General features: G+C 44.6%; 1 protein-coding gene across 11 annotated transcripts in view; it reads right to left on the reverse strand.

Moving 5' to 3' along the window:
- NAV2 (neuron navigator 2) overlaps positions 1-27,186 on the reverse strand; it is a 738,710-nt gene that overhangs the window by 32,828 nt on the left and 678,696 nt on the right. For 7 of the 11 annotated variants that reach the window (XR_002125006.1, XM_019651383.1, XM_019651379.1 and 4 more), the window contains 11 exons: positions 26,713-27,180; positions 25,996-26,061; positions 24,542-24,586; positions 22,105-22,265; positions 20,432-20,620; positions 13,732-13,784; positions 8,893-8,916; positions 8,706-8,780; positions 4,155-4,238; positions 3,670-3,781; positions 1,824-1,969 (listed from right to left, as the gene is read on the reverse strand). Coding sequence is in view for 10 of the 11 variants with exons in the window: in XM_019651383.1 (XP_019506928.1) it covers positions 1,824-1,969; positions 3,670-3,781; positions 4,155-4,238; positions 8,706-8,780; positions 8,893-8,916; positions 13,732-13,784; positions 20,432-20,620; positions 22,105-22,265; positions 24,542-24,586; positions 25,996-26,061; positions 26,713-27,180 (1,423 nt within the window). In the remaining variant the exon portion in view is untranslated. Of the gene's footprint in view, positions 1-1,823; positions 1,970-3,669; positions 3,782-4,154; positions 4,239-8,705; positions 8,781-8,892; positions 8,917-13,731; positions 13,785-17,054; positions 17,060-19,792; positions 19,874-20,145; positions 20,159-20,431; positions 20,621-22,104; positions 22,266-24,541; positions 24,587-25,995; positions 26,062-26,712; positions 27,181-27,186 lie in introns of all 11 variants that reach the window. The other 4 variants (XM_019651381.1, XM_019651382.1, XM_019651386.1 and 1 more) reach the window with 3 other exon arrangements.

Below are 27,186 nucleotides of genomic sequence, written 5' to 3' on the forward strand. Positions count from 1 at the left end.
ACGTATATAAAATAATACCATAAGCAGGGAATTAGCCACCTCACTTGCTCCTCAAAAAATGGATATTGTAAAGAAACTTATTAACCAGATTGGGAAAAAGGAACTGGCATATCACAAATTCCTTGAACCATGAGATTATCTGAAAATTCTAATGAGAATACAAAGAACTAAAGTGCAATGTCTTCTCTTGAAAGTCATGGTAAGAATGTAGGCCAAAATATAAAGTTACATCTCGAAAAAAGGTCTTTTAAAAAGTTATTTCCTTTTCCTAAAGTCTTTTTTCCTTCTGAAAACACTCTGGCGGTTTTCTTAGCCATTGAGAAATTCAGAAAATGGGCTGTTCTGAAATAATTAATGGGATTTTTTTCTCCCATTAACATTTCATCCTTATCAAACTCCATGTCCAGCTTGTGGGTGAATCTAGATTCTACTTCTCTCTCATTTCCTACTTCTGATCGTACTTCCAGAGAGTAGTCATAGAAACAGAAGGATTTGGCACGTAAGTCGGCAACCTAAATCTGTGCCTCTACCACCGGTAAACTGCCAGATGGAAGAGGAGATTACAAAATTTAGATAGAATCACACTTTGGGATTATCTGAGGATGCCAATTATCCATTCTCCCCAATTGCAATGATAACCAAGGGTTATCTTAAAGAAAAATGAATAACTTGTGTTTTCTGAAGAAAATGGATAATCATGATTTTTCATAGACTATGACTCTCATCACTTTAATAATTAAATCCGATCATATTTATCAATAGCATATTAGAAACAGCAGCATGAGTTAATTCTATTTAAGTCATAGCAAATGAGTTGACTAAAAGCCATTAGTAACTTAAAGAAAAAAATTTAATCACACCGATGAGAGGATCACACTGAACTGTCCTCTTAGATGACCTCCATTGCAAGTCATCAATAACCAAAATTACTAAGTCCTCATCACCTCTGTCACTAGACCTCGCCACCCATCCAAGATAACACAAAATGAGTGAGAAATGTATGGAATGAATGAGGACATCCAAGCTACTATGAAAACACGATGCTGTCAACATTGATAAATGGGACCTTTTGAGGATGGGCCAACTTCCAGATCAACTTGGGCTATCGCTGCCCTGGAGACAGGGAGCGTCAACTGTCAATCAGAACTCCACAGCCTCAACAGCAGAACTAAAGATCAGGTGGGGAGAGGGTAGCGGAATTTCCCCAGGAGAAAGGGGAAAACTGTTCAAGGCACCACAGTATAGGAAGCCAAGGAGCTCACTGGGATTATGGAAACACTGAGCAACGCTGCACTGGAGACTGCTTCTATTAAACTTATTCACTAACTGCTGATCAATATTATGAAACTTTTATTTACAGGACATGGTCAAACATTTTTCAGAGATGGGTGGTTTAAAGCTATCATAGGCAATTGTGTAAATAGATAAGGATTATGGTTGACGATGGGATAATTAGTGATACACACTCCAAAAGTACTTTGGGACTCAGAAGAAATCACTTAAGAGTAACTGCTCTAGTACCTGGAACTTTCTGTTCAGCACATGATGAGGAAGAAATGATACACATATGAAATGAAAGATGAGTATTTCACATAAAGTCTCATGAAACAGAAAAACCACAAGGCGGTGGTTACTTCATAAATCCTAGTGTTTGGCTGTGCACAACACTGATTTGAGTAGAAACTTACCCACAAGTCACTTCTTTGGATCTACTCCCAAAGGTCTACATTCTGAAGTTAAGAGCTAGCCTGGGCTTTAGCTGGGGGACACTGATTCTGAGACTGATTCAGCTAGTACCCATGAGTCTTTGGATGTACACTCACCCAATTCTTTCTCTTCTTTTTCTTTGAATCACTCTCTATGTTGCTCCCCACGCTGGAGTGGCTGGTGGCACTGTTGATGCTGGAGACGCTGTCAGAGGAGTGCTGTCTGCGGATGCGGAGATCTGCAGACTGGGAGGTACCATTTCCTGGGGACCAAGGTGGGATATCAGCAGCTGCTGCCTTGAGCCCATTCCTTTGTCCCAAAATGACCTCTACACCTAAATCCACAAACCCAAGGACTACTAGGTGTCTCCCTGCAGACATCACCCTTAGTTCCCCAGTGCTGGTTTTAAGGTCCTTGAGCAGGTGGGTGCCATACCCTGTTTTGTCAACTAAATGAGGGTTCTCTCAATCTCTCTCTCTCTCTCACCACTTTACATAACAGAAGTCAGGGGAGGCTTAGAGAGAATTTCCCCCACACCAGCTCTCTTAAGCTTTAGGTAGACGTTAAAATGTGTTTTTGAATTGCACAAGTTACCTATGTTTTTAGTGCCTCTCTCCTCTGCTCGCCTCCTGCTACAGGAGCCTTCTTTCATCCCCTTGGAAACGCCAAGCCTTACAAGTGCTACTCCCTCTTCCTGGAATGCTCTTTTCCCTCCACTCTGCCTGACCAGCTCTTGATAATCCTTCTCATGTCAACTCTATCATCCCTTTTGCAGGAGACCTCATATCTGAAGTAAGCGCGGTATCAGAAATTACACCACCAGAAATGGCAGTGATTCCAAAATAAAGTTTGCAGACAGGTTTCCTTATGAGCACAGAACTACACCATAGTTGAACAGCACCGGCTTCAGAGTCAGACAGACTTGGGTTCTAGTCCCACTTCTGCTTTTCACAGCTCTGTGACCGCAGGAAGTGACTGTCACTTCTGCAACTCAGTGTTCCCATCAGTACAATGCGTAGAGGACTAGTATTGCACTCATAAGGCTTTGCGGAAAGAAAATGAAATAATTCAATCATTAAAACACTGAGCACAGTGCTTAGAACACAGTGAGTGGTCTATAAATGTTAGCTATCACTATGACTTTTATTATTTTATTTTATTTTTTAAATATTTTACTGGGAAATTGGGGGAGGGGAACAGCGTTGGGGAATCGGGGAAGGGGAACAGACAAGTTGCTGTCCTTTTGTTCTTCAGTCTAGTTGTGGAGGACGTCGCTTCACTGGCCCATGTTGGTATTATCATTGTGCTCTTCCCGGGCGAGGCAGTCACTCGCCAGCCATTGGACGGCTGCTCATGGCAGCCCAGCTCAAGGTCGAGCTGTTGTTCACCATCTTATCTGTAGAAGGCGCAGCGTCACTGGCCCTCATGTGGGATCTGAACCGGAGCCCTGCTGCTCAGAGCTGGCATCCTAAGCCAACTCCTAATCAGTGTGCCACTCGGCCGGCCCTGTGACTTCTATTATTACTGGTAATATAATTATTGCAGGAGGTAACATCCTCACGCCGCTGCTCCCCCACCCCCGCCAAGTAAGAGACACAAGGACAAAGCAACTTACTCAGAAATATTTTCCTGGACAAATAAGAGATGAACCCATTTCAGGCTGTCCCACATCAATAAGTAACTATCAAAGCATTAGTGAAGTTAAGGGCTCTGAAATACTTGGACACTTTGCCAATAGAAATATATTTCCTTCCATTTTTGAGATGCATCAGAGAAGAGGATGAGACGGAATGCTATCTTCCTAGAGGCCAGAAGTAACTGGACGAAGCATTTGCCTTCCAGGACCTGTCTGAACGACATGGAGCCCCACTCTCCGGCAGGGAGGTTGCATCATTCATTGCTAGGGGACGGCTCCTAAGGGCAGGCAGGGAGTCAGTGTGAAGGCTGTTTCTCTTCCTTTACCTTTGCAGTTGAGCTCCGGTGTGTTGATTACTCCATTAATAGCAGCCTGGGCAGCTGCGTTCTGTTTCTTTAGCAACTCAATGGTTTTCCTTAGCTCATTCAGTTCCGAGTCCTGGGGAACAACAACAAAATACTGGTGATTTAAAAAAAGTTCTGTTCAGAGTTCAACTGAAGTGCAACTTAACTTCAACAGGAGAGGGTAGGGAATAAAGGAGCTCCACAAAGCCTTTGTCTCAAACACGAAGTTGGGTCACTTTTTAATGGAGATTCATGAGCACATGAAAACATCAGGAACTCTGTCACTGATGCAGTTACTACATCTCCACGTAGGTGGCATTTTCACCTCAACAGACCTGCTCTTTGCGATTCAATTCCAATAGCTAAAGAAATATACTAAAATCTATACAATTTTCTGGAGTGAAAGAGAATGCTATTTTAGGTTGTTAACTCTGAGCGGGGTGGAAAAAGGCATCTTTTTGCTTTACCTTTTGCTCAGCCGTCATGGTCAAACTCTGGAGCCTGATTGTCATGTTTCCAAGGCTCTGTTCAAACGCTGCGACGAGGTGAGCCTGCAAGGGGACAGACACAGCCTCAGTTACATTACCTGGTAAGGTAAGAGTGCCTAAAGGGTGCTGGGTCTTAAAGACTGAAATCCTCACAGGGCCACATGAATTAGCCACTGTCTAATTCTTTAGCCTCTTGAGCACCACTGCCCAGCACTCTTTGAGATCCAGTTACTATAACTTTTCATGTCCTTAAACACCCCGTGCTTCTTCCTACCTAGGGCTTTTATACATGGTTTCCTCTCTGCCTGGACCACTCTTTCCCCACTTGCCTCTGTGTCTGATTTTTGCATAACCTTCTCAAGAGCTCTCAGCTCATGCCTTCAATCACACCTCCGGCCTGGGTTGGTTCCATCATATTTCCTCTAGAAAGCACACTGGACTGCTGCTACGTGCCTTGTGGCATCACAGTAAAAAATACATGTACTCTTGTGATTGCTGATTCACGCCTGTCTCTACTACACATCAGGACGACCTTTTGTTCATAAAACATCAAGCTCATGGTAGAGGCTCATATTGAGCATGTTTGCAGAATGAATGAACAAAGTGGTTGGCGTATTTTGCTTATTCTAATCCTAGTTAATAAAAAGCCACTGAAAGAACCACCTGCTACCTCCTTAGAGAACTCCTCCCCTGCTCCCCCAGGGAGTTATGACTTTTCCCTGAGCTCCTCTGCACTTTTATATACCTCTGTTAGAACACAGCATCAAATGCACCATTATTTTCTATATTACTAAGACATTTTCTTAAATGCTGCCAATTATAACTAAAATATGCATCCAATATTCAAAGGTGTTAAAATGTATATCTTAGAATTGAGAAATGTGCCTCTTAGAATTGAGAATAGACGTTTTTTAAAATGCTGCCAATTATCACTAAAATATGCATCCAATTCTCAAAGGTGTTAAAATGCATATCTTAGAATTGAGACACATGACGTTTTCCTGCCTGCCCCCTTTCTCTGCAACCCTCTTCAAGGGCAAGATGCAACTTAGTGTTCCAACATTAAGCCTTCTTTCTTCTTCCACAGAATGGTAGGAGACATATTGCTTGGTGGACTGAGGATCTTGGTAACATTGTTAAAACCAAGAATAAAGAATGGACGAGTCATCTAATCCTATCGGCCTCCATTTCTTCATCTATAAAATGGAAGCCATAGCTATTTTCCTCCCAGGGTTCTTGGGAGCATTCAATGAAACTGTACACATGAAAATGGCCTATAAACTGTTAAGGGATTACGAACAGGAATGAATGGACACTGTGGGGGAAAGGAAGCAGTATGGGAATGAGAAAGTGACAAAAGGTACTATGAGAACACGAGAGTAGGGAGATCAAGAAAGGGTTTTAGGAGAGGGGTGGGTAGATACATAGAGGGCTACAGGAGGAATGAGAGGGACAAGCAGGATACTTGAGAGTCTTGGGAGAAGTAAGATGTGATCATGCTGGAAAATCCTAGAGGGAAAGGTGGCTGATGCACATAGTGAAGAATAAAATCTGGAAAACAACTGGGTGGGGGAGGAGCCATTGGTCTGGGCTGTGAGGAGGGTCAGTGGACACTGCAACTGAAGGAGGAGAGATCTGAGGAGTGAGTCAGGCCTCTGTCGCTAGACATCATCAAACAGGGCCAGTTGAGGGTAAGACATCTCTAGGGTCAACTGTTGAGTCTTTTTTCCAACAGCCGTAGGAGCTGGCAGGGAGCAGGACCATTTGTAACAGAAATGTTAAGCGGACTAGCCCATTTCTTGCTGCTCGCTCTCTCGCTCTCTCTCTCTCTCTCTCAAAATTGAGAAAATGCCTTAGCATTTTAAAATAGATCTGCCCTGGAGAATGTGGCAAAACCAAAGCCAATTTAATTCAAGATGGTCACACAGGGGATGAAGGAATCGGGCCAGGACATGGATGTAGAAAAGGATGACTGCTAGCCTTGCATTTCAAAGGAATGACAAGGTCAAATTTAAATGATTGAATTACGATGTATTTCAATTCTTTGTTTGATTGCCGCCATTGATTGTCTTTGTGGGTATTCATATCTTCTATTCAATTAATAACAAAAACAAAAACCTGACCCCACGAAGCCTGCTAGTGAGAAAGTGTTTTTGCAAGCTCAAGGAGAAACCGCGTTTGCTCCGAAGAACCAAGGATCGCATTTAGCTGCAGAGTGAGAGGACTGACTTTTGTGTCTTGAGTTCAACTATGAAAATAATGGTCTGAGGCCGGTGCGAGCCTGGTTCGGAGCCACACAACAGCCCTCTCATCAAGCACCATTCTCACATTCCCAGGGAAAACAAACACGAGTGGTATAAAAACACCCAGAGAAGGTGGCTTTGAGTAGTTTGTCCTAGAAAAACAAACACAGCTTGGCCTGTGGGAAACATGGCAGACAATAAAACGCGTTAGCATTGCTGGTGGTGTGGGGTAAGACTAAATATTTACTTTAAAACAATACTGGATTTAATGGCTTCTGTGAGGAGCAAAACACACTTTAGAGTAATAGTAACGCGAGGAAATGTCACTCTGACTCTTTTGACAGACGGCAGGGTTCCACATGGCCCAGGGTAAGGTCCTGTGGAGTACAAGGTCATCGGAAGAACGAATCCAAGTTCGTTGTAAGTTAATCACTATTTTTTCTTAGGAAGGGACAACTGACAGGTGTAATTCTTAGCTAGGGGAGTAGCTCCGAATCACTTAGGAGGGGGTTGCTGTCAAACCTCACATGTTTGGATTATACGCAGGAGATCCTTGCTTATTGGGTCTGGGGTTGGTTCTGGATTCAAATGGTTCCCCAGAAAAAGGTCCACCCACAGAATACCTCTGCTGTTTTTCTGAATAGAATCTAAGCTTCAAAATTCAGATCTCCCATCTATTTCTGGTGTCCTTTTAATGTCAGTACTGATTGCTTAAGAGGTAAAGAAAATAAATAAGGATTACACCATAAACAGTGGCCTCAGATGTTAGGGTTTTGAAAAAATTATGAGATTTCCAGAAATGTGAGAGAACTCAGGAGAATGAACCCTAGTGAGAACAGTCGCCGATCACTGAGCTCGTAACCGGGGCCAAGCACTGCGCTAGGCGCTTCCTTGAGTCGACTCAGGCTCAAGCCAGGAATTGCCTGGGCAAAAACTCCAGGTAAATGTTATTTTGGAATTCACTCAGCTTCCTAGTCCAAGGAAAATGACATTGTGAAGTTGCTTTTCATTTTAACAGCATGCTATGGGGTCACACAGGTTGCTTCTGGTACGCTTGCACACATGCCTTTGTGGTCTCAGGCTGGGCTGTGCACGCCTCGGCAAGAAAGCCTTGTCTCAGGGACATCTCGGCACCTTCCAAACCTCAGGCTCTGCCTTCAGAGCGTCAGCCCTGCAGCAGGACCCCTGCACAGACTGGTCTGATGGGGTAGGGGATTTCTGCCTCTACTCTGTGCCCTCTACTCCTATAACCTCACCACAGTCAGAAAGCTTTCTATGAGCAAATCTGACCACTTCGCTGCTCTGCTTAAAACACAGCTGGGGCTCCACTAACTTCAGGAGGGAGCCCAAGCTCTCCACCTAACAGCTGAGAGCTTCTGTGATGTGTCCTGACCCTCACATTTCTTTGATGCCTCCTTCCTTCCCACTTCTTTCTCCCTTCCACCCTCCTCTTCCCCACATCCAAGCCATTGATTCTAATTAAAATGAGCTACTTATCGTTTCCAAATGCACCAAGATTTTTCACCTGTGGCTTTTGCACAAATTATTCTTTTTGGTTGGAATGCTGTCCTCCCCATGCATCCTCCCGTACACAGTGTCCACCAGGTGCCACCTCCTTCAGGAAGCCTCCCCCGACCCCACCGAGACTGAATTAGGTACTCCTCCCATATATCCCCACGACCTTCTCCCTTTATCTCTATCCTAACAGTTACGATGTTATAGCAAAATGGTTTTGTCTCTCTGCTGTACCAGAGAAAGAACACAAAGATGTAAGTGACTCTGCTTGATTTGCTCTTGAACCCAAAGTGCCTGGGGCATAGTTTTCATATAAACAGTTGCTGAATTGAATGCCGGTTGGCAGTGTCTCCTGAACACGTAATTGTGTATATTATAATTACAGAGTAGTCAGCTATTTATCGTGGAGCCTTAGATTTATTTTTCCCCCCTTAGATGAAAATTTTCAGGAATAGGAAGGGAAGGAAATGAACATGTTTGAGTCCTTACTATATTCCAGACACTGATCACTTGACAACCCTGAAGGGTATGCTCCTTGCCTATTGCACAGATGAGCAGATACAAGCTCAGAGGTTATAGAACTGGCCCAAAGCACGGAGCCTGTAAGTGTCAGAGCTGACATTCATGCCCATGATGATAAAGCCTGTGTCCTATTTATTACACTGCTGCTTCCATGGTGCTCAGAGGCAGGAGGCCTGTGGGTAATTAATGCTCAGAAGGTAGCAGCGGCTGCCTCCCCTCCGGATGGCTAACGCCCTGTGGTTGTACTCACATTTGCTGTCAGCTGGGTGGTCAAAGCTGAAACCTTTTCCTGGGAGGCATCCAGCTCCCGCCGCAGTTTGCGAATCTATGGATGACAAGGGAGAGTTACTTGCTTTGCGCGTCTATTTTCAAGTTGAGCTGGCTAACATAACTGATGATAGTGAAAGAGGAAACCCAACCAGCAGACTGTCCCTTACCTCTGACTGGCATTTTTCTTCAGGCTGTAAAGAAAACACAGGGGAATTAGAGTACTTGAGGAACAAAAAACCATGTAGTCCAGCCCACAGGGAACACAGTATTTGGAAACTTACAACAGGCTGGAAAATTCATTAGTCTCTTTCCTGGTGTATTTTTCTGGGTAAACTGGTTCAATCAATTTGATAATCAGAAAGGCCAAACAGAAACAGCATATTATATTATGAAGTTGGGAAGAATTGAGAACAATACTCCAGTTGACTTTGGTTGTGAGGAGCCCCCTTCGCCCGTGTATGTTCATAGGGTCAGGGGTTCAGGAGAGGGTGTGATGAGGGGATAAGCTAGGGCAGGCTGGCCAGATTTAGCTAATAAAAATACAGGTTACTCAGTACAATTAGAATTTTTTTTAGTTAAAGTATGTCCCATGGAATATTGGGGACATACTTATACTAAAAAATGGTTGTTCATCTGAATTTCAAATTTAACTGGGTGTTTAACTAGGTGGCAACCCTACCTGAGGGCAGGGAGAACTGCTCATAGGTTAATTCTGCCCAATTTTGTCCTCCCTCTCTTCTGTCTATGGCACTATAGCAGGAGCAGCAGAGCAAGAAGGTTCCCAAGGTGAGGGGTGCTGGAAGCCCCTATCAGTCAGTGTGGTAACATCCCAGATTAAAAGGATAAATGTGACCTTCACCTTCCTGCTGCCCCAGCTCAAGTCTCCCAGTTACCTGTGAGGCCTGTGGGCCCTCTTACTGGCAGAACCTTCCATGCCGGGTCCCATGTCCATGGTGACACAGCTATCTGCCAGTGGGAGGCAGCATGACTACCTTTCTCCTCCCATAGGGGGAACCCACATAGGTTGAGGGAACCTGCTGCAAGGGGAACATTTCTTTCCCTCTCCTCAGGTTCCCAAGGGGGACCATAAAAGAAGATCTCCCTACCCCTTTCTGGAAATGTTGAAGTATTCTTGCCCTACTCTCTATCCTATCATTCACGCTTCCCCAGGGTGCAGCAGTAACTTGGAAGCCAGGTAGATGAGTGAAAATCTATAAGGACCCTATTTTGTCCTTGGGTCCTCCAAGTGTCCTAACCCAATTTTACTAGTGGTAAACCCATTATTTTTTTATGGGTAGCATCTGACTCTGGTGTCTACTTCTCTACTCAGAATGCAAAGGGGTAGGATTATGTAGACTCCGAAGACTCCACACCTGTCAGCTGGGGCAGGTTCCTGTCTGATCTCCCTTCACTCTCTGCTCCCCACTATCCTCAGTCCTGATCCTGCCCAAGAGCCCCCTCTCTCCAGGCTGGCTCCTAACGATAGCAACTAATTTTTAGGTATACCTAGGCCAAATCATTTAATCCTTACAGTAACTCCATAAATTAGGTTTGTTTGTATTCCTTTTGAGGCTTAGAGAGGTTCGGTATCGTGCCTAAGTCACACAGCTGGACAATCTCCTGATTTAAGAAACACTTTCAAGAGACGGTTTGGAGATGTCCTCAAGGCCCACTCTCTCCTCCCAGATAATATTCATCCACCCCTCTTTCTCTGTCTGTCCATCTATCCATTCACCCCCACCTCTGCCACCACCTATCAAATATTTATTGATTTCTTATATGTGCAAGGCACTGTTTAACAATCTGGATTACAGCTGTGAACATGGCCAAGTCCCTCCATCTCATGTTACTTACATTCTGGTTAATCATAACTAGCATTTATTGAATAGTGCCACACGCCAGCAATTGCTCCAAGTACTTTATATTCATTAGTCATTTAATCCACAGAACAACCCTTTGAGTAGGTGCTAATACTGTCACTTTCTGTTTTGCAGATGAGGAAAATGAGGCACAGAGAGGTTAAGTAATTTACCCATGGTCACAGCTGGTAAGTGGAGCTGGGATCGAATCCAAGGTACTCTGGCTCCAGAGCCTATGATCTTAACCAGAACATTCTCCTGCTCTTTTAGTATAGCTATTCTCATGGAGGCTTTCCAGAAACAAGGCCCCATACTCTGAGTCTGATCCAAAGGGGAAAAGTTAATGGTGAGACTGTCAGTGTTATCCAACATTTTGGTAGATAACATTTCGATGGAGGCCGGATAGCAGGCTGAACCATCCATATAGGACCAGTCCTACTTCTAACCATTTCTATCAACAGGCCTAACACTCCTTCCCATGTCTCCGCCACCGTCGGTCACTGTTCCCACCTGTCTATGTGTTGGGCCCCTGTTCTCAACAGCAACCTGGAGAAATCATGTGTTTTGCACCTTGCCCCAGCTGCTGCTGCTCTTCTGTACATCTGGGAACTGTAGAGGCCTCCCTCCATTTAGCAGTTTTCCTGGGAACTCAACTGCTGCTCCCTAACCAACCAAGGAAGCAAGTCTGATGCCAGATGTGGCCTCTTAGGTTTCCTCTGCTCCATGGGTTGGCCATGACTTCTCCACAACAGTTGTTTAGCATCATGTTGCCTTTGCAATTAAAATTACAGGCACATTTCAGGCTGAACGAGCATTCTTGAATATCCAAGAATTACAGAGATTTCAGGGAAAAAACCCTATTATCATCCAATAATAGCCTATAAAACACTCAGCTATTAAACAGACTCTTTGGTCTGGGTTGGTGACAACTTCAGAGACTCCAAAGATCTCTTTGTAGACAACAAATAAGAGCTTGTTCACCTTAACATTTACAAAGGCGCCTGAGCATTTGTTTCAGAATTTCATCATCGCCAAGTGGCTAATAATAGATGAGGGACCACACAGCAGTATTTGCTGGTAGCAGAGTCTAGCCAGATCTGCAGTTTTCCTTGGAATTAGCAGACTAGTCATTCAAATGTTAGGCTATTTTTTTTTTAAGTCTGTAAAAGTAACCTATATTCTCAGAGAAGGCCAATGCAAGAGACAGTAAATAGGAACGTCTGACTCCATGACTGGTGGAATGTCAAAGGTTGTGGGGACGTCAGAGACTGACCACCTCGCCTAGCTCCGACACCAGGAGCAAAACTGAGAGAAACCTAGAATGATGGGGTGATTGGTCCCAAGTGAAACAGTGAGAAAAAACTAAGATGAGACCTCAGGTCTCTTGCTAGGCAGATGAATTAAAAACTATTAATAGGTCTTTGGTGATTTGTGCATTTATATCAACTCAGAAAGGGCAATTTCTAATTTCATGAAAACATCAGCTTCATGTCTACACACCCAGAACAAGTACCACTGGAAGAGTGGCTTCTGCCGGCAAGGACTTCCAGTGGTTGGCGTGCGGGGGTGTGGCTGGACATTGCAAGCGCCGGTTTCCTCCATGTGAATTTGCAAGGTGGAGAAGCGCATGCTCTTGCCCTCCAACGCTGGCTGATACAGGCCAGCCCCCCAGTTTTCAGTCTTCTGAGAAGGGCCCACCCCTCTGTGCTGACAGGACATCCCGGGAACTCCACTGAGAAAACAAGGGGCTTGGGCATTGAAATGTCTGCTATGGCTGCTCTGCACCAACCCTGGGAAATGACAGTCCCAAGGCCTATGTTCCTCAGTGCCCTCTGATGCCTCCGGCTTCCTCTTTCAGCAGCAGGCTTCTCTCTCACTTAAACCATATCCCCGGGGCTTCGTCCAGAGCCTGGCATATACTGAATGCCAGTAAATACTGTTGAAGAAGTGAATCTAGGTTTGAAAGGACCATCTCTGATACACATATCAGTGTTTCATTGTAGAAAAAGACTTAGTGTGTGCACTAGCTGACAGAAGGCCATTTCTATGCTTTCCTAGGAGATAACAGCTTAAACAACCCCTCCCCAAGGTTACTATACATAAAGCCTTTAAAATGAAAGCCAGGATGCTGTGATGAAATTTTAGACAAGATGACTGGCTGGGGAAAGAGGTACTTTGGAGATAGAGGGATGAGGTAGGTTGGAGCAGAAGAGAGTGTTTATAGGTCCTTCATATCAGACCATGTCAACAATCACTTAAGTCCTTCTTGCTATAGTTCTTAAAAAGAACAGTCAGGCAGTGGTCTCTGTAATTTGATTCTGGGATGGCCTTTTTCTTACAAGGGACTATATGTAGTTTGTCCTGCGATATAGCTCAGAAACCTGGCAATATCAAAAACTGAATTATTAAAACACTTGTCCTCTATGGAATTAAGAGCTATAGAATTTCTAATTCTCAATTAACAAAATATTTCTTTTCCTATAGGCATCCCAAATAGTTATGCACATAACCATAAAAAGCTAATAAGTACCACTGAAAAAAATCCAATGCCATATTTGATTACATCTGGCTTTCATTCAGTAAAACTCTCATTGATGATAGCAAACATTTATGAGCGCTTACTCTGCGCTATGTGCACTGTATTCATTACTTTACATGTATTTTCTTATTTTATGCAAACCTATTTTTTGAACACTTATTAGGCATTAGGAATAAAAACAGAAAAAATCCTTATGCTCAAGGAATTTATATTGTAGTGAAATGTAACTTGCATAACATTTAATCCTCATTACAATCCCACAAAGTAGGGACGGTTATGTTTTCTACTTTACAATTAAAGAAACTGAGGCAGACCGAAGATTAATAAGTTGTTCAAGGCCTTTTATTTTTAGATTCTGCCAGCAGGTGGTCAAGGCTTCTCACATGTTCTGTCTAGTTACCACCTAACAAAGCAGCCCGTTCCCAATTTATTGGTTGGTACATTATAATCAATAGCTGTTTGTGAACTTCAAATATTGTTCCCTAATTAATCCCTTTATAATGAGAATACTCTCTCTAGGAAAAATGCTTATATTTTATTCTTGACATATTTGATAAAGGAACCCCAACTCATATGATCATAGCTACACAGCATTGATTTATACTTACTGTAGAATAAATTGATGACGTGCTGGAAACCAAGGAGAGCGAGGATCCATGAACTATTAAAAAAAAAAAAAGTGAATTGCACAGCTGGCTCCTGTGGAGCTAAAAAGGGGGAGAGGAGAGGAGAAACTCAGCATTATAGGCAACTACCAAACTCAGAGCAACTTAATCTCACTCTGGCCCAATCTTTCCTGGTTTGGCCATAGGTCAGCGTCAAATAAGGAATAATTTGTTAAGGGAGTTCGAGCACCTTTTTATTGCCACATTTTCCCTTAAAACCTTCTAAATATGATTTTTTCCTATAAAATAATACATGATTATTGAGTGAAAATTTTCAAGGACAGAGAAGTGTTAAAAAGCTTATTCACAGCCATAACTTGTGTAATTCCATTACCCAGTGGCAGCCTGTTACAGTTCCAGCATATTTTATTGTTCTTTTTAAATGTACTATTCTTTTAGGGTTGAGATTGTGTTGTATATATATTTTATGCCCTATTAGCACCTGTCACTTGTATATGCAAAGGGGTGAGCTGATTATTTTGAACATAGGAAGCTGTTGGCCATAGTAAATTCATTCTGGATGAATGAACATTTGTTTATAAACATTTGTTTTGAAAACATATCCATTGAGATATAGATTCAATTTCCATCATACCTACAAAGTGACAAGCAAGAGGTGGTGTTTTTTTCTGTGTCTGATTGGTACTTTTTGATTTAGAACCATCCTTGTACTCTCTTCGCAATGATTCTCTGGCCCTCAGCCAAGGGGAGACATTTTATTATTTGTTTTCATGAAGTTTTAAAGCACAGTCTTTTCTAGGACAAGGTATTCTGACTGACTTCTCTGTTTGGGAACCAGATTCTTCAATGACATTTTCTTGGTAATCTCTCGACAACTTGTTTGACAGGAAGATGCCTGTGGAGACACTGCAGACCTTTAAACTGGGCACAGCTCTCCTGATTACGGATGGAACACCTCGGCTCCTTCACTGTGCCTTCTTCACCTGTGGCCTGAGAGTGGGAGACTCAGGACACACCTTCCACGTGCACTAAATGGCTTTCGTTTATCACCCAAGGAATGAACTTGGGTCAGCAGTCGGCAGAAGCCCCCTGCCCACAAGACATCTGAAGAACGGCTCACCCTACCACTCAGGTGCCCCCGCCCCCAGCTCCCATTCCCCCTTTATGTGTTCTTATCACTCTATGAGTCTTGCACTTTGCTCTCAAGCATGCCTGGAGAGTACTTTGTCTACTCAATCTCCGCCCGTGCAGTTCCCTTTGTTTGGGGTGCATCTCATTCTGTCTGCCCAAACCTCCAGGGAAAGCTCAACTGACATCTTCTCTATGGAGCCTTTCTTTATTTCCCTGACTGCCACCTGGATGGGCTTTCTCCCTCTGAACCCACATTGCTCCTGGCTTGCCCTGCCCTCTTGTCTCTCAGCAGGTTTCTGCGGCTCTGAGGCTGCCCCTGCACCATCACTCACATCCACCCTCCTCAGCGACGCCCAGAGCTCTGGATCTTTGCCTCCATTCTTCCTCCATTCATGACTCATCTGACTCATGCTCCATAAAAAATCAGTTTCAGGTGTTAACGGCCAATAAAGGCATTCAGTGTTAATGTGTCCACACATGTAACAGAGGCTTCTCACGTCCCAACCAAGTGACCTAATGTTCCAAAGGGATAACTTGCTTCAGCCCTATGACACAGATAGTAAGTCAGATTATACTGGAGGCCGAGTTGGGGTAAGATACGAGGGTAACATATGACCACCCTTTAATCAAACCTTTTGATCGTATTTCCATGCCAGACGCCTGCTCCAGAAACCTGCCCAGGGCTGCTGCATGGATCTATGGCTGCTGGAAATGCAAATTTTTTTCTCTTATATTTCTCCACTTTGCAGACTCACTGACAAACCGTCTTCAGCAATATCTCAGTTTAAGCTGGGGCCACAGGCAGAGAAGAGCACATCTGGCAGGGTTTGGGTGGAGAGACTTATTTTTCTCCGTAATTAACTCCTCTCACTTGGTAAATAGCAACAGCAAGGCTGTGGTCCAAAAAAAGATTCCTCGACTTCCAGAGTCAACCCCAGATTGAATGTGGCTTGCCTGAACCACTGCAGCTGGCCCTTCTTCAAGTGAACTGAGCCAAGGCAGGGCCTGGGTTACGTGGCTTGGATACTTTTGGACAACAAAATGCATACGAGAGTTATAAAGCCAAACAGCAAAAACAGGCCATGCATTTTCTCCCTATATGTATATACCACCAATGTTTTAAAATTACAAGGAACCACAGAGAACTTCTGGGCCACCTCTGCCATTGAGCAATCTGAAACCCCGAGAGATTAAATGACCTGCTCAAGGTCACACAACATTCGGGAACAGGATCTGCTGTCTAGAGGCTGCTTTGCCCCGACTTGGTTTACTGGTTTCTGGGTGGTTTATTTTGCTTCCTTTTTCTTTTTGTAAAGCTCTTTGGTATCTTTTAGAATTGCTCCCTAAGCCCCTCACTCAGTCTACAGATAGGCACAAGCCAGGACCAATGTTTGAGAAGAAAGGTGCGTTAGGTAGGGGTGAAGTCACTAAACAGGAAGAAACAACTGGGCATATTCCAGCCATCAAGTGCTCTGACATCACACTTGGGCATCTCATATGTATATATTCAGCTTCCTACTAGTCAAAGCACTTTTTCATTTATGCTATTGAAGTGATCCTCCTCATCACAGAAAATCTGTAGGTTAATATTCCCACACAGGGCAGGAGTTTCTACCCCCAATTAACAAAAGAGTAAATTAAGGCCCAGAGAGGCTAAGTCATGTGGCCAAGCACACACGGGTAGTCAGGAGCAGAGAAAGAAGTGAACGTAGCATCACACTCTAATTCTCACTCCCCCACTGGGTACTGCCGAAGCAGCCAGTGAGAATGAGATGCAGTTCTGAGGGCTAATGAACTGCCCCCTCAACCAACAAAGGAAGTATGTATAACTGAAAACAGAGAAGGATCACAGATGAAGGATCACAGTTCACCTCAGACAGGTAGGAAAGGACAGCTGTGGCCAAGGCAGAGCCAAATGTCAAGGTAGCATTGAGTAGAAAAACAGAGGGCTGAGAATCAAGAGTTTAGAATCTAGTCCTGGATACATAAAGTCCTCAAGTCACTTCTGTGGCCTCAAATTTGCCATAAACAAAAATGGGGATGAAATGGCTCTTGGGGAGAGGGATAAAATAAAACACACAATTATATAATAACAATAGCTACCATTGACTGAGTACTTGCTGTAAGGCCTTTTCAAAGTCATTCTGCTGACTGCTTCCCAGGATTTATCTCACCCAATCTTCACTTCAATACTTGAAGCAGGTACAATTATTTTCCACTTTTTTTTTTTTAAGATTTTGTTCAGGAATTGGGGAAGGGGAACAGTGTTGGGGAATTGGGGAAGGGGAACAGCGAAATTGTTGTCCTCCAATCTTAGCTGTGGAGGGCGCAGCTAGCTCAGCTCCAAGTTCAGTAGCCATCTGGCTGCCCGTTGGCAGCTCGCGGCCGCTCAGCTCAAGATACTGTGTTCAATCTTAGTTGTGGGTGGGTGTAGCCCATCACCCTGAGCGGGAGTCCAACCAGCAACCTTGTTGCTAAGGGCAGACACTCCATCCAGCCACCCATCGGCAGCTCAGCTCAAGGTGCTGTGTTCAGTCTTAGTTGAGGGTGGACGTAGCCCACCATCCCATGGGGGATTAAAACCAGCAATCGTGTTGTTAGGAGCACATGCTCTCACCAGCTGAGCCATCTTGCCACCTGTCAGCAGCTCAGCGGCAGCTCAGCTCAGGCGCACCTCACTGGCCCGTGTGGGAATTGAACCAGCGACCCTGTTGCTCAGAGCTCACACTCTTAAACAACTGAGCCACTTGGCCGGTCCCTATTTTCCACATTTTAGCGAATAGGAACTGAGCAGGGTCAAGTCCATTACCCAAAGTCTCACTGCTAACAGAGAAGGTGCCAGGATTTGAATTGCAACTATAACTCAGAGGCAAGAAACACTAGTGAGCTGCAATATAAGAATTCTTTATTAAAAACAGCTCTACTCCTGTGGATTCCATATGAACTGATTTAGGCTGCACGAGCTCTTAGGGATGATTAGGCAAGTCACTAGATTTTTTTTCTTCCCCCTCCAAAGACATCCATTTTAAAAATGCCTCAAGCATCTCCCTAAATGTTTGCTTTTCAAGTTGACTTTATGACTGCATAATGCAGCTGATGAAAATTAATTTACCTGAAATAACTGTGAAAAGTTGCAGGTGGGCCATGTCTGTATCTAATCTACATATTTATGATTCCTGCTTCCTTTAAAATGGAAGGTGCTAATTAAATCCCACAAAAACCTCACACAAGTATTTGTGCTAATTCTTCCTAAATTTCTATCCTGCTTTCTGGCATGTGATATACCTTGCTGACTCTTATAAGGGGATTCTGTTGTGCCCAAACATGAGATGACATGAGATGTGAATTTTTTCCAACTGTTTCTAAAACACTGTTTATAAATTCAGAAAGGAAAAAAAGTCTCTACCCAATGGAATTAAAAACACCTAATTGCACAAGTCCTATTTTATCTTTGTAAGGTAACAACACTGGAAGAAATAAAATCAATCTGGTGCCAAATTTCCCCAAAGACGAAAATGTTATGTGTTCATAGCATATTGACAATGGTCCCTACCCCTTCCCCCCAAATTTGATTTTTACCTCTGCGCTTCAGTCCTACGTCATCATGAATCATTAGGTTTACAAAAGTCTAGACACTGCTTGTGGGCAAGCACTTTTTATCAATGTCACTTTGACATCCCAGATATTCCACAGTTGTGCTGCTTGACAGCTTGATTCCAGATGGAATAAATAAAAGCTATCTGATGGGATACTGTAATGGTCCTGGACCTTTATGAGGCAAAGTCTGCTTGTTTGGACAAGTTTCAGTCCTGTAACATGGTTCACTCAGGTCCACACATGACAGAGAAGATGAATACGGCACAGGGTACACTCCACATGTGAGTCGTCACCAGGAGGGCTGGGAAATGCTCCGTGGCCATGCTTGGCGAGCACACTGACTGCAAAGAAAAGTTCAAGACGAACTGCCTACTCTTTCGCCTCAGGGTCAACATATCTTCCAGTATTACTGCTCTGAGTGGTTCTAGCCCTAACCTCAGCTCTTAAATCCAGAGAAACACTCTCAGCCACTCGAGCCCCACCCCCACTTAATCCTGTCCCAGCAGGTTCCCATATATGGATTTACAGACTTGTGTTTGCTCCCTGAATGTCACTGGACACAAATGATACATAAATCAGGGTGAAGAGAATCAAGTCGCTGAAGAGATTAACCAGAGGGCAACTGCTCTGTATCTAAACTCTTTAAAACTTTTGTAAAAAAAAGTACACTGTGCAAAGCAGAAGCCCATATCCTGCATTTCTTTCCCTCTTGACCTGTTTAGGGATTTCCGAAACAGTCACAGGTTTGTTTGCTCTTTCCTAACAGGAGGATGCTGGGCATATTTCCTCTCTCTCAGAGGAACTGGGAGCAGAGGGAAGCACCTATGACTCCCTTCCCACATTCTGTTCTGTTGCTGGCAGAAAAAAAAAAAAGGCACAGCTAGAGATAACAGCCCTCAGCTTGGGCTCCGTTTGCTCCAAGAGTCCCCCCATCCTTTGGCTGGGGACTTCCAGCTGCCAGGACACTAATGCCGAAGCTGTGTCTACAGCCTATGACATGTAACATTTTTGGGTTAACATTTGTATATATTGTCTCATTTAATTCTCATAATTCCGTGAGTTGGGTACTATTATTTACTCCCATTTTATGGGTGAAAAAATACAGAGGCACAGAGAGGTGAAGTAATTACCCAAGATCATAGACCTAAGAAGGAGTGAAGCTAGAATTCAAACCCTGGTAGTCTTACTACATATCCATAACCATTCACTAGTCAATGAGTACTGCCTCCAATGTCCTATCAGCCCCACCTTTGGGAAACTTTTGGGGGAGTGGATGAGGTCCCTGCACAATATTTCGACTGCTTGCTCCCCTAACTCACACTTTGACTGAAAGAATAAAGGGAAAGAGAAATAACCCGAGTTAGGAAGAGGACTGGCAAAGCTGCACAGTATTTTTCTCCCAAATTCTAATCAAAATGAACAAAACATAAAAATCCAACCCCAAATATTCATAATTAGCAAGCAAAGAAGGAAAAGGGCATCACTGAATGCAATACACTTAAAAAACTGACTCTTGAATAAAGAAGCAGAAAATTCTGGAGCGGAGTAGAGGAGCACGGCTGTCCACAGCTCCCCAAAGCCATAGGTGCGTCAGCACAGCAAAATGAACTCTCCAGGAACTCGCTCTGCCAAGATGGTGAGCCGGCGGCTGAACCTCAAGATGGAGGCGCTTGCCAAGAAGCTATGGCCCACGTCCAAGAGAGAGAGAGAAGCCCAGAGCAGAATTCGGTCAGCAATAAGGTTAACCAGCGATTTCAGCAGCCTCTTCCCTAAAGACCTGTGAGGTTAATTAAGAGTCAGACCCTCCTATTCAGAGTCCCCAGCCCGACCCCCAGAGTAAGTGGAAGAGTTGGAGGCACGTACAGGTGGGCTTACAGGTCCATGAAGTGAACTTGGCATAGAGGAGCGTGAAGCCCACTGCCTAATTTGGGAGATGGCGAGGCTCCTTGCTTACCTTCTTCAAACCCATCCCGGAATGAGCCTGAGCGGCTCATAGTTCTGCTCTTCTCGTCCAGGGACATGGAGCTGTTCCGGAAGCGGCTGTCCGTGTACGGGTCATACTGCCCATCGGCATTGGAGAGGCTGTGGGTCCTCAGCATGGTCGGGTTGGACAAGCTCATCTGGGTGACAGTAGTGGGACTCGCTGGAACAAAAGGAATGGAATCAGAAGGTTGGAAATTCATGTCTCTGTTCAAATCCTGGATGGGGACGAAGAGGAGACTGCTTACTATCAGCCACATCCGCCTCTGCCAACTTCCCTCCCTTGTCTATTTTCTAGTCACATCAGCATTTGAGTTACACACTGAGAGCTAAAAATAAGGGAGAAAGGTGGGTCAGTTCCAAAGCAAGGCTCTGGGCCTCAGCTTTCCAACTTGGCACGTTCAGACAAGCTAGTGTCACCTTCCAGGCATGAGCTAATTACTCCCTGGGCTCATCTGGAACAATTCTCTCTAAAGCCAAAAGCCCAAAATAGTCCAACCGGGCTTTTGATCAGATGGGAAGCATTTGTGCATGACAAGAAACTCTTGCCTCAAAGAGTTATGGCTGAGAAAGAACAATAGGAACATAGGTCTCATCGCCTCAGATGGGGAACACTGAATCATAGAGCCTAAAGAGCTTCAGTGCAAAGGGGGCGCATTGACCTCAGCGAAACCGGCTTTCTTATTAAAATCCTGTCCATTTTAATAAGGTGTAATATTTTAGAAGTATAATTTAGTTTACTGAAAATGAAACGTTAAGTTATACTTGATTACAAGCCACACCTGTCCTTAAAGACTTTGGGTTTATTATTCACAATATTCAGAAGAGGCTGCCTCTCTGAAGAACGAGATGAGACGGGAAAAGATTTCTTCCCCCTCTATCAGTCTTCCAAGACTCAATTCCTAGCCTGCCACCTTCACGTAACCGTCGCCTGTAATTCTAGCCAGGACAGATCTTTCCTTTTTCTCACTGTATACAATACTTGCTATCTGATCATATGCAGTTTTTACATGATTTCCTATAAAGCTTTGGATTGCTCTCTTTTACCCTATTTATGCATCTGGCTGGGTGTGTTCGTCTCTAAAAATGAGTCCACTGATCTGACAATTTTATATGTCAGTGATATTTCAATAAAGGTGAAATTTAATAATAATAATAATAATAATAATAATAAAACAAAAATAATCCATTGACATATCAGTAGGGACCATGTTACAAATTCTTTCTCTTTCCTCACTGTGCCGGTCAAAGCATTATTTCAGTTACGGGCATTTCCAATATGTGTCAATCAAAACTTGATTTTTATTTCTAGCTTAGTCAAGCAATGCGGATGACCAAACATGGGATATGTTGTAAAACCAACTTCTTCAGAGGTCTTAGAAACAGAATACATTCTTCCCAAGAATGGGATGGTTTGCTCTTTGCTCTAACCCTATCTATATAAACCACGGAAAGAAAATTACTGATTAGAATACCAAACCTTCTATTTTCTCTGGTTCTTTTGCTATCAATCTCCTGTAATCAAACTACATGGCTGAGGGCTGATCAGATACTGAGAGCAATGAGACCACATGTCTCTTTCAACACACAAGCTAACCTCTGCCCTACGGAGCTGGTCAACACAGCTAATGCCAAGTGGCTACTCACCAAGTTGGGAAAAGTTGAATCTTGTTCCAGAGGGAGAAGTTACACTGGAGCCAGAGGAAAAGGGGGAATTGGCAGCCGTGTCCTGCAGGCCTCCTGCAGAATGGGACCGTAACCACTCTTTTGCGTCTTCTTGTGTGCGGAGCTGGGAGGTGGGAGTATACCTGGACAGACAGACAAGCTGGGATTAGCTATGAACAACGCTTATGAAAATGAACTCCATGGAGCTGACGATGAACACATATATTCAAAGATGATGTTAAAAAAAAAATCAGATCACTACACACCTGAAACTTGTGAAGTTTCTCAAAACCTTTTTTTTTTTTGCTACTTGGCCGCCTTTGGGGAAAATTGCAATTCCTTTCAGTTTGGAGGGACTACATAAAGGGAGCAAGATTGGTGAACGCTCAAAAGAGCCGTCACTGAGTGTATCTGTAACATGTTGATTCATGACAGTGTCATGTCAAAGCCCCCACCTTGACAGCTTATCAGAAACCATGAAAAGGTAAGGTGTGAGGACACCGATGCTTACAGCGGTTGCTGCAATCTAGCATAAACAAGTCTTCATAAAAGGAACCCCAAATCATTGGGTTTCACACAGGGGAGTGTCTTCAGAAGTCATGCGGTACACCTCCTCATTTATTCTGAGACACATTTGGTGATGATAAATTGACTGTCTTCAATGAGCTAGGTGACTTCACAGACGTTATCTCGCTGAAGCTTTGGTGAGGACCTGCCTTGAGTCATGTGCCAAGATTTCTATTTATTTTGTCTGATTTCAAAATCTACACTCTTCTCATTATGCACACAGGCAGCATTTCAAATTTGTAAAGCGCCCAAGTGGCCAGAGCACCCTTGGACTTATGAACAGACTACGATGGGGTGGCCACTGATTATATACACAATGGAATTCTTTTGGCTTAAAAAAAAAAAAAAGGAGTTGCTGGTGTGTTGGTAATGGATGTGTGTATATGGAGGGAGGGAGCTAGAAAGGAAGAGTGAGAATGAGAAGGAACAAAAAAATGTGTCTTTCTTTATGTTTTTACTCTAGTTGATGGACATGTAACTTTCCAGGTCACATCAATTGCCTGAAGACAGCCTGTCACATATCCTTAGTCTGAATTTTTTTGAAAACCACTTTTTAAAAGCCAGAGCTACATCATTTTCATAGGATAGATCTGGCCCAGAAGCATATACAGCATTCTGAAATGTTTATATTTAGAGAGGTTAGCTTCCTTTTGGGGCAACAGCGGGCCATCGGTGTCAAATTCATACTAAAGGTGGCTGTCATTTAAGCATCTAGCATGGTTACTAACAACCAGCCCTCATAAGCCTGATGAAAACTGTTAGGTACCAAAGGCCTTGCCAGCTCCCCCTTCTAAGGCCACACTCCTGAACTTCCTCCCACAGGATATCTGTGGGGGATTTTTGAATACTTTTATTCTTAGATATTTAGAATTGGCTTTCCTTGGATCTCCTATTGAAAGGAAGCATTGATACCTACCTCACATTACTGTTCAAAATGCTCTCGGCCTTAAGAGCTACAGGTTATTAACTATAGACATACATGACAGCGTTGAAACATTTCATTCCAAGTTCCATTTCTTTTTTTTTTCTTTTTTTTTTTTTTGCAAAAGCATATAATGCTTAGTGCAGGGTAAAGCTGATGCTGCAAAGAAGGAGGTGTTTAGAGAGCAGGAGAAATGGCAGCTGCAACCATAAGACATTAAGACCACGGGGCAGGTGTTAGAACTGAAGTTCCTCTGATGGGCAAAGTGAAGTAGATGGTGTGAGCAATGGGACTTATAGCATCTTGTTTTACCAGGACTAGCACCAAAAATGGGCCCACGCCACGGCTTACAATGGATGAAAGGACAATTGCATCCTCATAGTCCTTTTCTTTCTTTACACCAAAAACTGATCACATTCATGTCTTACTGGGCATTGAAAAGTGACCAGATTTTCCACTGTTTAGATAAGTGTAAAGTATCTATCCTTAGCAGTTTTCTGTGGCTCAAAAGTTAAATATTTTCAAATTTGGGGATAATATTTCCTTCCTCCTTTGCCTTTGTCCTGGCTAACAAATCAACATGCTACAAGTTAGGTCCTTCGTCGTGGAGGACAGCCCGTGAACAGAATGGTGAAGTGCTCAACGATTAAACTCACTGGCCCCAGAAGCAGCAGGAACTGCTCTCTGGGCTTGCCCAGGGATGTTGTTCATGACATGGTTTTACCACATTAAGCCTGAAAAAGCACAGCCTCTGCCCAAGCAAGGAAGCCAACAAATGGAGAGATGAGAATGAGAGGGTGCAAGGGGAGGGGGTCGTCCAAGGTCCTACAGCGGTGGCCAAAGCACAGACCCCAGCCCAGCCCGAACCCTCACCAGCCAAGCCCCAAAGCCACACCAGATGGCATGGATGCAAGGAGGAAACACAGATACCTGAGTCCTTTCTTAGGCAAAGTGTTCCTATCAAGGTGCGGGTCACTGTAGGAAAGTTAAAACAAAAATGAGAACTTCAGAGAAGCACAGAAAAAGCAGGCAATGTGAGGAGGGAAAGGCTAAGAAGGGGCTGAAGAGACCTGGAGAAAGAGACTCACTTCACCAGCAGAGCTCCCTTATCCAGCGGGGCATGCAACATCCACGGGAAACCAAAGAAACCCAAACCGAGGCCTACGCTGACTCTAGTGCATGCTTCACCCCAAGTCACCAGGAGGCCTGAGCCACTCAACCCAAGCTGTTCCTCCTTCTCCACAGGGTCAAAGCAAAACTCAGGGGCTGCCCCACCTTGAAGCAGAGCCTGTGCCTTCTGCCGCCCAGTCGCCCATCTCTGCACCATCACCACCGCTTCTCGGAGAGGGAGATGCCAGCTTCTCTGCACCACTAAGTCTGGCCCACCCCCAATGCCACTGGCGATGACTTCAAGTAAGAGAAGGGACTTGTTGGAGGGTTTCAAGAGGCCTGCAGTCTGCATATTTGGAATTCATAAGTGAATTCCAGGTCTCTCTCCGTTTCTGCAGCCCTTATTGGATGTAGCTAGGCGCCGAACCCTGGGCCCGCGTCAGGGCATGTTACAACTTGCTGGCCGATAAAGTCAAGGCATTTGGATTTCCAAAAAACAAGGGTTTAAAGGCTTGGTCTGTGAGTCTGACAAAAACAAAGTTTTTGCTGTTGATGGGGTGAAGAAGGTTCTCGTTTTTGTTTTTGTTTTTTTTTCTTTTCTAGCATGAAACAACATCTGCTTGCTATGTTTGGCCAAGCCATGGCTCCCCCACAAATTTAAGGTCACTATCCATTTCTGAAGCCCACCCACAGGGCAGCTGGGGGCAAACAAGCCTCTTCATTTATAAAATCTCAACGCTCCACATAGTCTTGTTCATTATCGTTACAGGAAATGGGCACACAGAACACAGCAGCCTGCAAAACATAAGGAGCCAAACTGCAGCAGAGGACTTTGCAAAGGGAGAAGAGCCAGCTGCGTGGGGAGTGGAGGGGGCGGGAAGGCAAAGGTGAGGGCCAAGCTGCACAGTGGGTGGCAGATCATTTCTGGGCTTGGGGGGTGGTGGGAAACAGAGGGAGGAGGGAGACGGGTGGGGAGCAGGAACATGCCACAGGAAGACTGAGATGCAAGTGAGAGCTTCTGCCCAGGTTTGAGGTTCCTTCCCAAGCTGGGAAGGGAAGGGCCAGCCCAACCCCACCTCTCCCGGGGCTTCAGCGGGCAGCAGAGCAGACCCTCACTGGCATGTCTCAGGGGAGGGGTCACAGATTACACCAGAGCCACAAACAAAAGCGGAAGCCTCAGGCCAACAGCCTCACACAAAACGTCTGGCTTGACACAGATGGGCAGAGGAACCTAGAGGCTTGGTGGGGTCCCCAGCCTACACGTCATTCATTACCTGTCCTGTTTCCTGGGCAAAGTACTTCTGCAGAATTTAGGGCTAGCGGCAGGGGAAGAGAGAGGGCTAGAAGTCCAGGCAGGTAGAAAACAAGAGAAGGAACATTAGATTGGAAGAAAGGGGAGGGGGTTGTTATACATAACGATTAGGACATTTTTCTCATCCCCAATGCTGATCATGGCTTGCTTGCTTTCTGGACACATCACTACTGCAGTGAAATCCAGAGCCCCAAGGAAGCTTCTGGTTTCTTGATTTCCTATCACTGGCCGGCAGCCCTTCAGTGAAGGGTGTTTGCCAAAATGACCACTACCTCGACCCAGCTGCCTAAGGACATCCTACCACACACCCCAGGCTGCGGCCGGCAGCTACTCTGCCTGCACAGTTACAAGGGGAGGGAGAAGAAGCAATTGATGACCAAACAATAAAATGGAAGGCTTTCAAAGGTGGAATGCTATTTCAAACGGAAGCATTAAATTTGCCCCCAAGATACTTCCAGCAGCTCCAAGCCCTGAGAATAACCACGATGAAAAAGATAACAGGAAGCAGAGCTGAGTCTAATTCCATCCCAAACTGGCTTCCCCCTTGGAAAGACAGCAGTGATGAGAGAGAAATCTCCCAGGCAAAGGCGAATTAACATGTGGGGCTCCTAACGTAATCCCTTGACTCTTGGAAGGGGTCTTTCTGAGAGATACAGGCAGCCAAATGCACAGCACCAACCTTTCTGACAGTGTGGTCTTCACACTGTTAGTTCTGACAAAGGGAGTCAGGGGGTCATCCTTAGAGGAGGCGATGAGGCCCGTGGAAGAATTGTGACTCGGCCCCCCTCCACTGCTGAGGGAGATGTCAATGGATTCACAGCTGGTGTGGAGGCTGCTGACGGACTGGAAGCCCAGGCCGTCCTTGCTAACTGCCGAGGAGCTGCTGGCGTTGGTGCCCCAGGTGAGGCTGTTGGAGGGGCCCGAATGGGCTGAGCTGGGGCTGGAGGCTAGAGGAGACTGGTTGATATCCACGTTCTTACTGTAGAGAGGACTGCTGCTCCCGCTGCTCAGGACACCGCTGCCTGAGGGGGACTCTAAGTTACCTTGCTGGGTCAAGGTGGCATGAGGATTGGAGATGACCACCGAATTTTTCATGTTTTCAGCTGTGGCGATGGGTACTTGCTTGGTAGGCTTCCCACCAAAGAGTCTGTAA

This window comes from Hipposideros armiger, unplaced genomic scaffold (genome assembly GCF_001890085.2).
Source record: "Hipposideros armiger isolate ML-2016 unplaced genomic scaffold, ASM189008v1 scaffold_159, whole genome shotgun sequence".
NCBI lineage: Eukaryota > Metazoa > Chordata > Mammalia > Chiroptera > Hipposideridae > Hipposideros > Hipposideros armiger.